The sequence below is a fragment of the Eutrema salsugineum genome, unplaced genomic scaffold (assembly GCF_000478725.1).
Source record: "Eutrema salsugineum unplaced genomic scaffold, Eutsalg1_0 scaffold_2, whole genome shotgun sequence".
Lineage (NCBI taxonomy): Eukaryota > Viridiplantae > Streptophyta > Magnoliopsida > Brassicales > Brassicaceae > Eutrema > Eutrema salsugineum.
In genome coordinates, this window is record NW_006256829.1 from 15,316,898 (window position 1) to 15,335,714 (window position 18,817).

General features: G+C 35.0%; 1 protein-coding gene and 1 pseudogene across 3 annotated transcripts; both read left to right on the forward strand.

Annotated features, from left to right (window-relative positions):
• Positions 1 to 427: 427 nt before the first annotated feature.
• LOC18018379 lies at positions 428 to 4,041 on the forward strand. Of its 3 annotated transcripts, XR_002899558.1 has the most exons (4): positions 428 to 799; positions 2,910 to 3,439; positions 3,558 to 3,708; positions 3,799 to 4,041. XR_002899558.1 is itself a non-coding variant. In XM_024155776.1 (3 exons), exons 1-2 carry the CDS (start codon positions 504 to 506, stop codon positions 3,255 to 3,257), a joined length of 615 nt encoding a protein of 204 aa, XP_024011544.1. In that variant the 5' UTR covers positions 428 to 503; the 3' UTR covers positions 3,258 to 3,708; positions 3,799 to 4,041. The 3 variants fall into 3 exon arrangements, 1 of the variants encoding a protein (XP_024011544.1); XR_002899557.1 differs by having other exon boundaries at positions 2,910 to 3,708; XM_024155776.1 differs by having other exon boundaries at positions 428 to 770; positions 2,910 to 3,708.
• Positions 4,042 to 11,745: 7,704 nt separating this feature from the next.
• On the forward strand, positions 11,746 to 13,263 carry LOC18018380 (annotated as a pseudogene).
• The last annotated feature ends 5,554 nt before the right edge of the window (positions 13,264 to 18,817 follow it).

An 18,817-nucleotide genomic window follows, 5' to 3' on the forward strand; every position in this document is an offset into this window, starting at 1 on the left:
TCAACGAACAAAATAATGATATCTTTGTTGCAGTTTCTATCGTTTGAATTATGAGTTTTTTAACCTATATTTTTTTCGTTATATTTGTATTTTGGTTATTAGATGTTGTATGTTTAAAGTAGTTGTTTTAATTTTCTTTGGTATAATATAAATTTTTGAATTATGTTTTTGAAATTCTTTTGTGTGCAAAGTGCAGACTAAACATCTAGTTAGAAAATAAAAAATCAAATATTATGAAAGACTATTTTTAATGTCAACAGTATTATTTTAATCATTTCTATTTTTTTGGTTTATATATTTTTTTAACAAATTTTCTTCCCAATTTGTTTGTTTTGCAATTTTTATTTTATTTTTTAAGTTAGCCGTTTTCTTTTCCGAAACAATTAATTTTCGGGAATTTTATTACAAGTTACAACTTACCGAAAAAAGAAAAAAAAATATATCGAGCCAGTGAATATGATGACTTGGTGGCCTCACAAACTCGAGGCTCTATTCAACGACTGATGGCTAGTCTTCGTGTGTGCCATGTGGATCCAATCTGTCGTCGGCGTCGGTTATCTATTCGGCGGCTCTATGTCGCCGGCGATCAAGACAGCCCTAGGTTACAACCAGAAACAGATCGCGCTCTTCTCGGCATAGCTAAGAACCTAGGTGACGCAATCGGGTTCGTCTCCGGTGCCTTATCGGAGGTCTCACCGTCCTGGGTGGGTCTGCTCATCGGTGCGACTCAGAACCTTATCCGCTACGGTGTTCTCTTGCTCGTATCACAGGTCAATTGCCTAATTTACCCCTCTGGATGGTGAGATGACTTTTCAAATACATTTGTTTGCGTTTCCCATCTGAATTTTTGTTTAGTCACTATGATTCTCTGTTTCCTTATTTTGACCAAATATGAAGATGTAGGAGACTAGATATTGTTCCTTGAATGATATAATGGATAGATTTTGTGAATATGACCAGATTTCAACAAATTTAGATTGTGTATAGTAAGTATATGATCGGTTTACAAGAAGCAAGATTGTTTGTAGTAGGTATGTGATCAGATTACTAGAAGTAATTTTACTAATTTAGATTGTGATTATTAAGTGTTTGGTCTAGGCAATGTTAAGTTTATTTCATATGTGGTATGTATGAATTTACTTACTGAGCACGCAAGAACGCTAGATATTATTTTGAGAATTTCACTTTTTGAGAGAATTTAGGGCATGTGAATGCAATAATGCATTTTTCTTTGTGGTAAATACTGAGTAAAATGAACTGGATCTGGATATCAAGAAAGTTATGAGTAACTATTATACATGATTTGATATAGAGTATAGATACTTTAATGTATATTCACTTGCTAAGGTAAAGGCTTGAGAACTGTTACTATCGCAATGCTACATGGAACAGATGCTATAATGTGGTATATGCAAGCTAAATGGAACAGATGCTACACCCTAGCAATCTGGTTATGAACTGGTGATGGAATTTTTTCGATAGACTTTCTAGCACCATTGCTCGACTCCATTGGAATCTAAATCATATTTCATTCCTTAGTTTAGTTGCTTAGCATATCACAACTGTTATTCATTAGTTTTGAGCTTTTCTTATGTAAGCAAGTTTTCCAAGCTTGTTTGGGAGAGATTTAAGAACATAGGCAGATAAAGTTCACTGCCATAAGTATGATAATGAAGTGGAGAAATGTTTAAGTCCTTCTCTAAGCATTTGCCCAGTTTTAAGGGAAGTTGGTGATAAACAGACGAATTCTTGGACATGTTACATAATTTGATAGACAACGTAGAAAATAAGTTAGTTTCTTAAACCTTTGTTGGCAAAGACTGAAGCACGTATGCAGATCACTTTGACAAGTACAAGATGGCCTACATATGTCAAACACTTGAGTTCTTACGGATGTTTGGAACATTGCCTGGAGTATCAAAAACTATTTAACTTGTTTTTCTTGACTAGTTATAGATCACATACTTTTAGTAACTAACTTTAGCTAGATGTCATATCTTAATTCTTTGAAGTTCCATTGGAGGAGATTAAGATTTTAAGGGGAAGCAGTTATGTCACAAGTAGACAATGAAATAGATGTTTTACGCTGTAACAAATTAGCTATGAATGATAACTGTATTCTACCACTTGTATCTGTTAGTATCATGCATGATTTTATTGCCATATTAAAATTTCTTTTACGTTCATTTAGTAGCTTAATATGTTAGGTGTCAATTTTCTGAATACTCAGGAGAGATTTGAGAACATATGGAAATGTTGAGCTTCACTTGATAGGAGTTTATAAGAATATATGTCAATGCATTTTATACAGGATGACAAATATAGTTTGCATTTGTACGAATTTGACTCTAAAGCTGTTGCTTTTCATTTCATTTAAGCTTTAGACGTGATGTGCTGTATAGATTTAGTATCGGATACAACTTTATACCCAAATTTGACATAAGTGTATCACAGATGTCATAAGTTAATTTACTGAACTTATTTCAAGAGAGATATAAGAGCATAGTTGACTGTGACAAATATGAGGCAGGAATGGAATAAACGTTGATTCTTTAAGTGCTTGACTAATAAGTCACTGGAGTTTAGACAAAGAGAAGAATCTTTGGGATCAAATAACTAACTTTGAAAATATTTCCTACAGTAGTTTCATTAAGCTGAGGATTCAAATTAGACTTCACTTACCATTTTCTCATTTGACAATTGATCTTAAATTAAGGAAAGCTGTATGATGATCAACTTTTTTTGAAGAATAGTATGATGATGATGATGATAAATTTCTAGGTTTTGTTTCTTACGTATATATTTTTGCCTTCGAAGTATTTTTGGGTATTACTTGCAAAAAGGCAGTCATTTTTTTTTCCTGATTTTGGTTTCTTAATTCATAGAAAGTGACAGCTTTGTTCATGCAGTTGTTTATTGCTATTTTCGTGGGAACAAATGGTGAAACCTACTACAACACAGCATCTCTTGTGTCATGCATTCACAACTTCCCGGAGAGCCGTGGCCCTGTAGTGGGAATCTTGAAAGGGTTTTCTGGTTTGAGCGGAGCAATCTTGACTCAGGATTATTTGATGTTCAATCCCTCTCATGATTCCTCGGTTATTCTCATGGTTGCTCTTGGACCACCACTCGTTGTTCTTGCTCTACTATATATTGTTAGACCCGTGGAAAGAAGCTACAGAACAAACTTGTGCTCCGATGATTTACGATTCTTGGCTATTTTTGTTTCTGTCTTGTCCTTGCAGTATATTTATTAAAAATATTGGTGCTTCAGAGTCTTGTTGATATAACTCAAACAGTTATCACAATCTCTGGAGCAATCCTTGTCGTTTTCATGGTTGTTCCAGGTCTTGTCCCTTATTCATCGGTTTTCATCTCGGGTAACAGTGCAACCTCAATGAAGCTCGAAGAAGCAACCTCTACTGTGGATAAGAATGAGGTTAGAACTTTGATCGAGAGGAGTGAGATAAAAGCGCCGAGAACAGGAGAAGATTTCACCTTGTTACAGGCTTTGAGACAAGTTGACTTCTGGCTTATATTTATGTCTCTCGTTCTAGGTGTTGGTTTGGGGATAACGGTTATAGACAATCTTGGTCAGATTTGTTACTCCCTTGGGTATAACAACACCAAAGTATTCGTCTCACTGATCAGCATCTCCAATTTTCTCAGCCGTGTTGCTGGTGGCTACTTCTCAGAGCTATTTATAAGGTACAATTACAAAACCCAAACCATTTCACTTTCAAATCTAAAACATAAAAACTAACTGACATGTGTAATATCTTTCGTCCTCTTCACAAGAAAACTCTCACTTCGAAGAACATGAGTGTGGTTTATAGGACGAGGAAGTTTTACTTCAGGCTTCACTGAGTTTCCAACACTTGAATTCTGCTAAGCATCTACCCAAGTTGCTATTAAGAGTTCAAATATATTGATTGTATTTTTGAAAGATGATTAGCCAAAAGAGTTAGATAATGTATTACATAAACAACTACAATGTTATATTAAACGTTCAAATATATTGATTGAATTATTGAAAGATGATTAGAGAAAAGAGTTAGATAAATTATGTTACTTCACCATTTAATAAACTTCAACCTATGTTCCTTTGCACATATTTTATGTCTTCTATGAATTTAAGTACATCATCGCATAATAATAATAATGTACAAAATAGTGTTATCACTTATACCACCATATTTTATACTATAATCCCTTCAAAATCTAATCAAGTATGAAACATATTCTTAACTATATTAATAATTTTATAGTCTAATCCCTTCAAAATCTGATCATGTATGAAACATATTCTTAACTAATTATTAATGTTAAGCCATAAGGACAAAGTAGCATACAAACTCTTCAAATTTCAAACTAACTGTTCCCACACAATAATAATTTGTAGATAGAAAAAAATATTTCTCCTATTTTACCGTAAACACGAAAAATTGACTGCAATAAATGACAGAGAAAAATAAAAGACACATGTTGACTGGCTTGCTGATCCAAAGAAGTAAGAATTATTACTCTTATTGGAATATGGAAGTATATTGGCCAATGTTTGACTAAATATATGTTTGAATATGGGAAAAAACATAAGTTGCATAGAAAATTAGTAATTTTACCATAATTTTTTTTTTTGGTAAACTAATACTTTACACATCACCTATCTTAATCATCGTTATGGTGAGATTCTATTTAAAGTCACCGTAAAAGAGTTTCTCTCAACACCTAAACCACAGATTAAAGACAACATTAAACAAAACAAAAAACGTATAGGTATATCTAGTAGGATTCATCTAGTAATCTGAGTGGTAGCCAAAGAAGATAGAGGAAACATATGAAACAGTTCATTCTGATTGTATACACTATATGCATAGGTATATATTTTTATGACCTTGTATCGTACTCTTATGTTATTTATGTGCGTTTTTCCGTGTCTCTGTCTCTCGTGTTTAAATGCGCGTTTTTAATTTGCATGCATACATATATACATATATACATATATACATATATACATACATACATATATACATACATATATACATACATACATACATACATACATATATACATACATACATACATACATACATACATACATACATATATACATACATATTATTTTAGCTTTATATGAAATTGGATTCTTCAGTTTTAAGAATTGTCTTAACCTGCGTTTTCTGTTGGTTATTGGGTACTCTTTTCCTGTGTTTTCTGTGTGTTTTGATAAAGAGCTGGAGTAATTTAGTGGGTTTAATAGTCTGAATAGTGTTGTGAATTTAATTGATTTCTTTATGTTTTTAGTTAAGATCACTGATGTGTAGTATACTTCTAAAAAAAACGATCAGCCATGCTTACTTGATGCTAAATCATGTTTGTTTTCAAATTATCAGTGTTTGGGTTTTGATTTTCAAAGAAGCTTTTTAATTATATCAGTTTTCCTTCTTTTCAAACATCTATGTTGAAAACTCTTTGTGTTTAGTGATGTTTTTTTATATTCCATCTTAGAATTTAGGCAAATGAAAGACTTTTTGGTTTTTAAAAGTATTTTTGCATGCAAATTCTACTAATATTATAAAATTTGCAATAAATTTTCGCTCACAAAATATTTAATGATTTAAATTTTGCAATCAACTTTTGCCCACAAACCATCAATACATTATTTTTCAGATGTCTTAAAGTAGTTAAGTTTTAAAGAGAAGTCGGATGAATTCTTTTTCTAAAACTTTAGTATCTGCATTTATAGCTTAGAGGAACAATATACTTGGATCGTTAACCAAGTAACCAAATACTCAATCTCTTTTCATCTTTTATGGTTTCAGTGAAATGGATTTGTCATCTCCATCGAGATTTCTGGATCCCATTTTCTGGTTCAAAATTGTTCAAGAACTTAAAATAATGTTTTGTAATATTTTTCTTCTATGTTTTCGCAGTGTTCGATAACTTAATTAAACCTAAATTTTTTTGGTAAACTTATTCTTTACACATCACATATGTTAGTTATCATTATGGTGAAGTTCTATTTAAAGTCATTATTAAAAAGTTTTTATTTCAACCCCTAAAGCACAAAGAAAACATAAAAAAAAAAACGTATAATTGTTAATATTTCATCTACACGCAGAGATATTAGGTACATATCTTCATGATCTTGAATCATATTTTTTTCATTTATGTGCAATTTTTCTTTGCCTCTCTCTCTCTCTCTCTCTCTCTCTCTCTCTCTCTCTCTCTCTCTCTCTCTCTCTCTCTCTCTCTCTCTCTCTCTCTTCTCTTCTCTCAATGCATCTCTTAATTTGCATGCATTTGATTTTGGCGTTTTATTAACATTGGACAGTTTTATGATTTGCACACTGAACAAGTACAACAACAACAACAATCAACACTGGTTTCTTCATGACAGTTTTATGAGTTTGATTGTGGAGAAACAAGTGTTGGCTGTTGTTGCTGTTGTACTTGTTCTCAATAAGTCGAATTGGCTATTGGGTACTCGTCTCCTGTATTTGTGGGTTTATAGTCTGGATAGTCTTAGGATATTAGATATAGGACATTTTGTTTTCTTTCTGTGAATTCAATTAATCGTTACAATTATCATGGTAAATAATCAAACCGAGCCTAATGCTTAGCTGCCTACTTTCCAAATCATGAAATAAAATAAGAACAATCAAAAGTTTGTATCTGATAGGATTAATGCATACTGGAGCAAACCGAGGCAGGTGCTGAGTGACCAAATCAAGAACCTGACTCATCTGTTCAGAGCTTTCCATAAGCTTTCAAAAGACATGGTGGCCAAAAGGGTCCACCATCAACTCACAAATGTGAAAGACGACTTCGTTGAAAACCACATCAATCGTCTCTTTGGAACCAACATATATCTTTTTCTACAAATTGTTGCTATTGGTTCAAGGAGACGATTGATATGGTTTCAACAATGTCATCTTTCACGTTTGTAAGCTGGTGGTTGACCCTTTTTGTAATCATGTCTTTCATAATCTTATGGAGAAGTGTAGCTCTAAACAGATCTCTCAAGTTTTTGATTTTGACACTTAGCACCAGCCTCGATTTGTTACCATTTCAATCCATGAGTTAAATGACTAAGAAACGTAATGGCCAAAACCTCAGTATTAAAGATCATTCATGGCGAATCAGGCAGGATAGACGGAGACGTTTAACACAATTTTCGAGTATAAAACAAGAACAAGGGCAAAGAGTAATGGACCTCGACCAACACAATTCTACTCACACTCTACATTCAACTTCAATCTAGCTCTTAGCTCAAATACTTATCGTTTATTTGTTCTTGTTCTAGAACAGAATTTTTATGCAATAAAATAACTTGAGTTAATTGTTTGAAGACCTAATGTTTGAATACCGAGGCAGATATTCAATCAGAAATGTTATGCAATAAAATAACATGAGTTAATTGTTTGAATAGCTAATATTATTTTGACCAACCTGCATGAAAAATAACATTAGTTAATTGTTTTAGCTGGAAATACAACCGTCTAAATTTGTAAATAGTAAATATAGAAGAGTCTTGGATCAATCTTTAAGAAGAGAAGAATTGAATGACTTATCGAGCAATAAACAATTATTTTGTTGCTCGATAGAAACAAGCAAGATTTGAGAGAGCTTTGGAGAAAGTTTTAGCAAAGTGAACTGGTCCTTTGTATTACAATTCCCAAAAGAGTTTACAATAACAAAAACAAAGAAAAGATAAATGTTTGAGCTAAGAGTTAAACTGCAGTTGAAAGTAGAGTGTGAGAGAATTGTTTCGGACGAGGTCCATTGCTCTTTGCCCTCATTCTTGTTTTATACTTCGAGATCATTTTTAACGTCTCCGTCTAGGTCTATCCCACATGATTTGCAATGATTGGTATTCAAGACTGCATTACGTTTTAGTCATTTAACTCATTGGTTTGGACGGGTCTTTGGTCTTGGTAAGATAGACTTATGTTTCTGCATTTAATTCTCATTTGACCATTAGATCGTTCATCCCAGTGTACTTTTAAGGTCGGCCAGATATCTGTTTCCATTTTTTGATCTCGCTAGATTCTTTGACCTCGTAAACCCTTTTACCACTGATTTAGGGCTTGTCTGGTTTAACGCAGCGGTTGCGGTTGCGAGTGTAGGAGTTTGCGGTCGCGGACGATTGCGGTTTTGTACGTTATTAAGCGATTTGCACGACTGGTTAAACTTTTTAAGGCAGGTCGTTTGCAAGACATTTTTGACTGGCAAACCAGCAGATGTTTTAGCGGTTAAACATAAAATTACCAAAATAAACATCATATATAATTATAAAAACAGAAAAACTATATTAAGGTTAATATCAAAATAATTAAACAAATTATAAATAAATACTAATTCATTACTTTAAAACCTAATAAATTTTATAATAACATGTTTTTCTTTCAATTATTGGGAACATCACCCAAAATTGTGTCTAGTTATGTAATAGACTGGAAAAAAATTTACTCCAATACGTGGATCTTCTGGATTCGTCTTATGCATGATGTAAATTTTTTTCAGTTGATCTAATCGATTTTTTTGCACGATCCCAACTCAAATCAACTCCAAATTGCTCCTTAATATTCTTCAGAATACGTTCTCTCTGGAGTGCACTCAAAAATCTTGGTTCTTTATCTCCAGTTTGTTTTTTCACAATGATCCGTTGAAGTAACGCACATGTCATCTCGTTTGATCATGTAACTTTCTGAAGAACAAAAAAAAAAGAATTATAACAAACTAATTTTGTAATTAATAAGATATATATTTATAATTTTTTACTTTAAAAGTGAAAACAGAACAATTAATATGAATGAACTAAACCAAAGTATTATAACACTTATGCTTGTATCTTAATTTTCTTCAACTTGTATGAAAGCCTTGATTAGAGACTAGAACTTGATAGAAAAAATGATAGGTTAGGGTTTTTATATATAGGAGAAGATTAGTAGGGTTAGCGTGATTTTTATTTTCTTATTTTTTTAGCTAACCGCTATCGTCCGCAACCGCAAACGCTGGCGGGAAGCAGCTTTTGAATTTCAGCGGTATAAAATAATATGGAGCGGTTCACAGCAATTTCTATGATTGTGATAAAACGCTACTAACCGCTATCAAGCATAAACGCTGCATTTGCAGATAATTACAGGTGAACCAATCAACACCTTAATGGGGTCTATTTTACTGGGACGGTGTTTTTATCCCTCACATTAGTGAACCATACACAAAATTATAAACAAATGAGGAAAATACCAAAGCTTTTTAAAAAATAATTGCATGTGAAGAGATATCCATATGAAACTTCAACATATGTACCTTTAGACACATGTTATTTCTTCCATGAATATTATAATACAGCATCACATAATAATGTACAAAATAGTGACCACTTATATGGTCATATTTTATAACCCTTTCAAAATCTAATCAAGTACGAAACATATTCTTAATAAGTGGAATTGGCTTAATAATTATTGTTGTTGTTGTACTTGTTCATAATAAGTCGAATTGGCTATTAGGTGCTCGTCTCCTGTATTTGTGGGTTTATAGTCTGTATTGTGCTGAGATATCATATTTAGGGCATTTATTAGTTTTCTTTCTCTGAATTCAGTTACTCCTACAATCACCATGACAAATAATCAAAACCGGTCCTAGTGCTTAGCTACCTACATTCCAAATCATGAAACAAAATAAGAATAATCAAAAGTTTGTACCCGATAGAATCAATGTATATGGTAACAAACCAAGACATGTGCTGAGTGACCAAATCAAGAAACTGACTGATCTGTTTAGAGCTGCACTTCTCCATAAGCTTCTGAAAGACACGGTGGCGAAAAGGATCCACCATCTACTCACAAACATGAAAGACGACTTCGTTGAAAACGATGTCAATCATCTCCTTGGAACCAACAGAAATCTTCTTCTGAAAATCGTTGCTATTAGTTCGAAGGAGACGATTGATAATGGTTTCAAAGATTTCATCTTTCACGTTTTTTCTTTTGAATCTTTTCTCTTTGAAATTATTACAAAATCAGGGACTTCTTGCTACAGGTGGACTTTAACAATTGTTCATGGGTCTGTTATGCACAAATACCCTTGAAAATTTTTCAGTTTGTTGTGGGAAGAATTTAAGTTACGATGTGAGATTTTTTTTTTTTACTTTTTCTTTGTTCCCATTTTCTTTCGGTGAGCTTGGTTACTCAGGTCTTAAGCATATTCTCTCTCTAGATTTAGCAGTGATTCAATATCAGAGGAAATCTCTCTGTAGTTTGATTAATTAATTGCTTCAATTTTCTGGGTTGTGTAAATGTTTCTTTTTCCCTGGGTTAGTGTGATTATTATTTTGTTACCTGGAAGCTCATTCAATCCGAATACAACTCAGTAGAATTCATGTTTAGAAGATCTGCTTAAGGACTTGTAGTTGAAAAAAGATTATAAAGACTCCGATTATGTGGTTAATGGCGACGATGTAGTTGTTGTTGATGGAGATGAAATCGATGATGGTGAGTGTACCTTCGTTCATCGGAGAAGCTAGAAGAGTGATGAGATCTGAATGAATAAAAACAGATTTTATTATTTGTGTTTATTAGCATGAAGAGTGAAGAGATCTTGTCAGTGAGAGAACAAGTGAAAAGCTAGAAGATGATGAGATCAAAGCTATGAAATAAACTGAGGTTTAGCCTTGGTAGATTTCGTCCATAGAACATTTTCTATGATGCCTATGGGACATAATTGTGGACGTGTTCTTGTGGATGTGATACAATGGAGATGGGAGACGTGTTCTTGTGAATGTGATATTGTGGACGTATTCTTGTTGTCGTTTTTGTTTCTACGCCCACATCATCTTCTCTTTTCATTTAAATGAGACAAACATGACTGTTTTGACTGTCCATCTCTTCTTGTTCTCCAGCTTTTATTTTCTTGAGAAGCACAAGACTGTTTTGACTTTGAGAGAAACGCATCACTGAAATTTAAGAAACTTAAGGTGGACAAATTAGTGTGGACATATTATCGTGTACTAGTTATAACACTGATTTAGAATCACTGTAAAACCATAACACATTTTTTTTAGACAAACATAACCACTACAATTGTAAGTTTGTAACATGTCCATAATAAACTGTCCAAACAAATATGTCCACTATAGTTTGTCCACATAAAAAGGTTCAACCAAACCAAACATGGCCATGAAACTTCACATCCATACATGCACCTCCTCTTAATATGTTGGATATACAGATATAATAAAAATGAAGCCAAGCTTCGAACAATCTCATATACATAAGCAAATCAGATTCTCTTACAACCAGAAACCATAAATACATAAGCAAAGCAGATTGTCTCTTACAACCAGATACCATAAATTTGAAAGAAAAGCAAAGGTAATTAATTCCCTTAAGGTCTGTCCAGACTACTAACACCATTAAAGACCTGACCGGATAGACAAAGCTTTCAAAATAATAAGGATTTTCCAACAGATTAAAACCTTGTGATGTAGGAGCTTTTCAGGTACGATATCACTGGCGCGGCAACCTGTAACAGCTTCATCCTTGTCGGAGGTGGTTGGTGGAGATTCTGGTGCAAATCGATGATCAAGAGAAGAGATAAGTTAACCCTCTTTGTGGCAAATCGATTAATGGCAAATCGATTAACAAGAGAAGAGAAAAGAGAAACTAGGGGATCTATGTATTTTCCTGACCACAAAATTTTAGGGTTCTTGGAAAATTGTTAACTTTTACAGATAAAATGTCGGAAGTAGAGATAAATTGATTTTTACTCAAAACAAAATAATATCTGAGTATTTTCACAGAGTCAAAATCCCTTTAAAGTGAGAAGTCACTTAAGTTGTAATAAAAATTCAGAAAGTATGCTAGAGTGTAATAAATTCGTAAAAGAATTACTCTCATACTACTTTCTCCTGTACTGTACATAAGGGTACACTCCAAATTGTAGAAATTATATTGGTCATGAACAGTAGAAAAGTGCTAAAAAAAACTTCAAATAAGTGCTACAACTTGCAAAGCTCTCAGAATAAAAATAGTAACAATACTTCAAATGAGTACTAAAATTTGCAAAACTCTCCAATAAAGATAGGAAACATGAGAGATCATTCTTGTTGAAGTGTTGTTGTGGTTTGGTAAAGCTCTAACCAATCTTTCGACTAGGCTGGAAGTACGGCTGGAATAAACAACGAGACAGCAAACTCAATGATGCAAATTGGGATTCAGCTATGGCTTTGTCTCCTAACGAAGATGGAGACGAAACAACGAGGAGGTTCTTACTCATCTTCTCTAAAAACTCATTTAGTTTTGTCCCAAAAGCTAAGTTCCACAAAACTCTAGTTCTTGGTGGATGATAATTGATTTTTGCAGTGAAGAAGAATCAATGAAGTTATCTTCAGAGATCGAAGGGACAAAATCATTCTCATATCCCAACACATTTGCTTTCAAACTCCAAGATAAAAAGGATGGATGCATAGATTCATATATGGTACGTTCTAATCATATAAGTATAACACCAATTTGTGTCGATGCAGGGATATTCCATGTACAATTATTTTTACTTACTGATTACAGAAACACAGAGTTTGACAACTCTGATAACTGCAATACTACAACGGATGGGCGATGACATTGAGCCTGAAAACCTGCCTCACATAATGGTACGTATTTATTCGAAATGAGAAAGGGAAAGCAAAGAAAACCTCCTTCTTGACATATTTTTTGCTTTGTAGTACAAAGATGAAGACAATGACAAAGTCATTTTAGCATCAGATGGTGATCTTGTAGCTGCCGTAGAGCATGCAAAATCAATAGGCTGGAAGGTAACAGATAAATACCTTATGCAACAAAGCAAAGAATCATGATGAAATCAAGAAGATAAACCGGATCGGTTTCAGTTCGGTTTTTTAAAAGTAAAAATGTATCCTTATTTTCCAAATCAATAGTTCTTACAGATTTTTCGGTTACAGAAATAGTAAAACCATTTTAACCTTAGTAAGGTCTAAGTCGGTTTCTAGATCGGGTTCTTGTGTTCAGATGATCTGGTTTAGAGCTAAAGAAGAATATACCAACATTGGTGCAGGGCTTGAAATTACACTTGGACTTCATAGAAGAGAAAGGGCACAAGAGAGGCTTGAGTTCAGAGGGTATGGACTACGAGCAATCAAACTCATGGGCAGCCGCTTACAAAACAGTTGCAGCCGGGGCTGCTCTTGCAGCTGGACTTGGAGTTTTGGTTTACCTGAAACGTCACTCAAACTAACTGATTCATGTCGCGGAGATACAAAGGCAATTGGCCTTTTAAAGCTAAGCTTGGCAAGTATTGCAACTCTACATTATTTGTGTTCTTGTTGTTTTTGATCTTGTTACTTATTTTTTCTTCTTCTGAATTTACTCATTCAACTGTATATATATATATATATATATATATATATATAAGTAAACATTTATTTGTATTAACGTTGGTGATTGAGTGACGTTTGAATATTTCAAAAGGTTTTGACGATTTTTTTTCTTCCACTACAAGAAAATACTATTGTTTCTGACCGTTTTCTGATAACAAGTCACCTGATGTGAGTACCTGAACAGTTCTTACTACATACTCATCATCTTATCCCAATTTTGACAACGATCGAACCGAAGCATCAGTTTGAGGAAATTGGTGCATTCCATTATAATCATAAGAACAGTACAAACCTAGTTTTCTCCAAATGATGCTTTGGTTGGATCCTAGTCAAAATTGTAGAAATCAAGAACTAGAACACTCATAACCTCTAAATTAGTTTCCTCCTTTTTATTTTTAACAATATCATCATTAATGTTTAAGCTATCACACGTAACTGTTTTTAGTGCATTGAATTTTAGTCCTGAGGGGCTTTTGTTACTGCAGTAAATCCAACATTGATTCACCTGTTGAGAAGTAGAGAACATACTTTTCAAGACATAGTTTGAGCATACTCTTGGCCTTTTCAACCAACACATTAATCTTCTTAACTCCTCTTGTCTATTTTTAAGTGACGATCATTGTGGATCAGTTTCAGTACGTTTTCAATTTTTTTTTTAAAAAATAGTCCTTATTTTTCAAAGCAAATTAGTGGTTAACGTAAACAAAAATTTAAATGTTCTTTTCCTTTTGAGTATGGATTCAAAAATTTCCAGAAATATATAGTAAAGCTCCTCTAAGGTCTAATTTATAGAGATCGACTCTTTTGGGTTTGGTTGGTCTGAATCATGGCTTGAGCTTGAGCTCAGAGGATATGTACTACGAGCAATCAAACAGTTGCAGCCGGGGATGCTCTTACTGCAAGACATGGAGTTTTGGTGTACTTGAAACGCCACTCAAACTAACAGAATCATTTATTTGTGTGCTTGTTGTTTTTGATCTTGTTACTTCTCTACTCTTAAACCTTGTTCATTCAACTGTATATAATTAAGTAATTATTAATTTTTATTGACATTGGTGATTTGAGTGACGTTTGGATACATATTGTAAACAAGACAGTCAATTTCAAGAGTATTTGGTCAAGAGATAACAAAGATGAAGTGTCTTTATTTTATGTGGCTTTGAAACCATGAACCTTTCTAATAATTTTATGGTACAATTTTAGGTGGCTTTGAAACCATGAAAAATAAGCCTACTAAAAGCTATTAAAAGATACCAAAAATTACCTCGGAGAAATTGATGAGGACGCTTGTTACAACCAGACAAATATTCTTCTTAAACCATAAATGGTTCCTTACCTCCTTTCTCTGAATCGCCCTTTACTCAAAGTCGAGGTTTGCCAAGATGCAAGTTAACCACAAAAGTAAGTGATGGACTTCTACTTTAAGTGATGGACTGCTACTTTAAGTTGGGTAACTAAATTTCCGACAATTGCGAGCATGAATGATAACTTCGAAATCTTGGCTGATTACATTTACAATGTCATGATTATCAAAAATCCTCTGAAGATGCTGTGGAAGTGTAATTTTCCATAATTTATCATGAGCAGGATAACGACTTGGCACCATAATAGCATTAATATATATGTCAAAATTCAATTCTTCATTCTAGCCCGTGTACTTGATGCCATGTCTGCTTGATACGTTGCAAAGCTTGCATTGAAGTCACTGACTTACGGGAAAATTGGAAATATATGAAAAAAAATAGATAATATTGTTCCCTTAATACTTTTTTTAAGTTTTTGACAATTTTGGACAAAAATAACTTTTTTGTTATAAACAAATGGACTTCTAGTAACCTGCCCATTAACCTCAGGTTAATGTTTCATGACCCATTAGGGTTTCTGATACATTAGTTATGTAATGTATATATACACTGTTTATGGAAATAATAAGATTAGAGTTTTTCCCTTAATACGTTATCAGCACGAAGCTCAACTTCAAACGATCATATCTCTCAAAATACAAGGAGTTAGAAGGCGATCTACATATCATTTTGAAGCCCTGGAAGAGAAGAATCTAGTGGTGAAAACCGCTCCTCAATCCGACACCAGACGCGCCCTCAAGACTCAAAACAATCGGCGCTGTCCCACCTTAGCGGGTGATTCTTTCCAAGCAGTGGTTCCTCCATTGTAGCAGCTGTTCGTCCTCCCTTCTGGCCATCATTCTCAGGAGTTTCCAGTAGATATCTGTGGTCTTTAGCTCCCAGATCATAAGCCGGTCAGAAATCCATTTGGCGAAAAGATATGCAAGACAATATGGATATCATTGTGGATAGTGGATCGAGCCACACCATTCTAAAAGACAAGAATTACTTCATAAATTTAGTAATCAAAACCGCAAACATTAGCACTATAGCGGGTAGTTCGAGCCTAATAGAGGGCCATGGCCAAGCTAATGTGTTGTTATCAAATGGCACATATCTAGACATCTCTGATGCCTTATACTCACCCAGTTCTAAGAGAAACTTATTGAGTTTCAAAGACATAAGATTGAATGGTTTCCATATCGAAACTCAGGATGAAGGGAACAAAGAGTTTTTAATTATCACTAAAATGATAAATGGCCATAAACAAGTTTTTGAAACTATACCCGCCGTATCTACTGGCATTTACCATGCTAAAGTCAGTATGATTGAGGCTAATGCTGCTATCAAAGCACGGTTTTTAGATTACACTATTTGGCATGATCGCCTGGGTCATCCCGGTGCGAACATGATGCGTAAATTAGTCCAGAATTCTAAAGGGCACAGCCTTAAACCAAATGGTATTTTCCCTCAGCACCTCAAGTGCACAGCTTGCTCACAAGGGAAACTGATTACCCGACCTTCACCAGTCAAAGTGTCTAAAGAGACCTTGAACTTTCTGGAAAGAATCCAAGAAGACATATGTGGACCAATTCACCCACTTTGTGGGACATTCAGATATTTCATGGTTCTCATTAACGCATCGACCCGCTGGTCGCATGTCTGTCTGCTCTCTTCTAGGAACCAGGCTTTTGCTAGGTTATTGGCCCAAATCATCAGATTACGAGCCCATTTTCCAGACTTCCCATTAAAGACTATACGTCTTGATAATGCTGGTGAATTCACTTCCCAAGCGTTTAATGAATATTGTATGTCCATGGGGGTAAGTGTTGAACATCCCGTTCCACATGTCCATACACAAAATGAATTAGCTGAATCCTTCATTAAACGAATTCAATGGGTTGCTAGACCATTACTCATGAGGTCACAACTCCCGGTCTCAGCTTGGGGACACGCAGTCTTACATGCCGCTGAACTAATACGCATACGACCATCTAGTGAGCACAAATATTCACCATCCCAATTGCTAACGGGTCATGAGCCAGACGTCTCCCATATTAAAACATTTGGGTGTTCAGTCTATGTACCCATTGCACCACCACAGAGGACTAAAATGGGACCTCAAAGGAGGATGGGAATATATGTTGGTTTTGATTCTCCCACCATCATAAAATATCTCGAGCCAACTACAGGAGATCTGTTTAAAGCCAGATATGCAGATTGCCGATTTGATGAATCGGTATATCCTAGATTAGGTGGTGAGACAGACAAGCTGGTAAAAGAACTTTCATGGAATCAAACATCCACACAATGGCAAGATCCTCAGACTCTAGAATGTGATTCAGAGGTCCAAAGAATTATACATTTACAAAAGCTAGCTAATCAATTGCCAGATTCCTTTGCTGACCCGAACAAAGTTACCAAATTGTACATACCAGCTTGTAATGCACCAGTACGAATAGATGTCCCCTCAGGAAAAGTCAAGTTGCTACAGAGTCTGACGCACGTAAGAAACGTGGCAGACAACCAGGTTCCAAAGATAAGAATCCCTGGAAATCAAAGAAAGGTGCAATGATTGAAACCGGGATTCAAGAGAACACGGATACAGCCTCAGCTGATACTTACCCTATCGAACCATCTTAAGAGGTTTGGGACGCCAAAACTCAAGGTTCTGAAGGGATTGATAATAATGAGATCTCAATCAATTATATCATATTCGGTTCTCTATGGAACAGAAAAGATGTCGACATCAATGAAACTTTTGCATACAAGGTAGCACTTGAGATTGCGCACACGCAAGAGGATCTAGAACCCACGTCTATAATTGAGTGCACTCGTAGATCAGATTGGCTGAAATGGAAAGAAGCCATAAACGTGGAGTTGAATAGTTTAAAGAAACGGAATGTGTTTGGTCCGATCTTAAGGACACCATTCGATGTTAAACCAGTGGGAAACAAATGGGTCTTTGTGCGTAAAAGAAACGAACTCGGCGAAGTCGTTAGATACAAGGCACGCCTTGTAGCACAAGGATTCTCACAGAGACCCGGAATCGATTATGAGGAGACTTATTCTCCAGTGGTGGATGCAACTATATTTCGATTCCTCATAAGTCTGGCCATAAGAGAAAACTTAGATTTGCGGTTAATGGATGTTGTAACCGCATATCTTTATGGACCACTGGACAGTGAAATCTATATGAGATTACCAGATGGTATTGAGCTCAAAGATAAGCATGCATCTCGTGATAAACACTGCATTAGGCTGAACAAATCCTTATATGGACTGAAACAAAGCGGACGTATGTGGTATAACCGGTTAAGCGAATATCTCATCAGAGAAGGCTACGAAAACGATCCGATCAGTCCATGCATCTTCATCAGAAAATATCAAAACAAAGGATTTGTAATCATAGCAGTATACGTGGATGACTTGAACATCCTCGGAACATCTGGTGAAATCGTCCAAACAGTTGAATGCTTAAAAGCAGAGTTTGAAATGAAAGACCTAGGCAAAACTAAATTCTGTTTGGGATTACAACTTGAGTACGTCAATGACGGAATCCTTGTGCATCAATTGGCATACACTGAAAAGGTACTCAAGAGATTCAATATGGACCAGGCCCACCCATTGACCAGCCCAATGGTTGTGAGGAGCCTTGGATTGGATAGTGATCCATTCGGTCCAAAGAAGGACGATGAAGAAATCCTCGGTCCTGAAATGCCATACCTCAGTGCCATAGGAGCATTAATGTACTTGGCTAGTCACACTAGACCAGACATCTGCTTTGCCGTGAGCCTCTTAGCTCGCTTTAGTTCGTGTCCAACTCAAAGGCACTGGAACGGAATTAAGCACAGCCTTAGATACCTTCAAGGTACTAAGGACTTGGGATTATTTTATTCTAACCATAACAAGGATGGTCTAGTTGGTTTTGCTGATGCAGGATATTTGTCAGATCCGCATTGTGCCCGGTCTCAAACCGGTTATGTTTTCACGCATGGAGGAACAACCATATCTTGGAGATCCATGAAGCAGACTATTGCCGCTACCTCATCCAACCATGCGGAAATCT

Bases quoted from the DNA above. Each gene is read 5' to 3' on its own strand.
- LOC18018379 (XM_024155776.1), top strand. From the start codon at position 504: ATGGCTAGTCTTCGTGTGTGCCATGTGGATCCAATCTGTCGTCGGCGT. The intron at 771-2,909 runs GTCAATTGCCTA...TTGTTCATGCAG, and splicing joins TTCTCTTGCTCGTATCACAG to TTGTTTATTGCTATTTTCGT.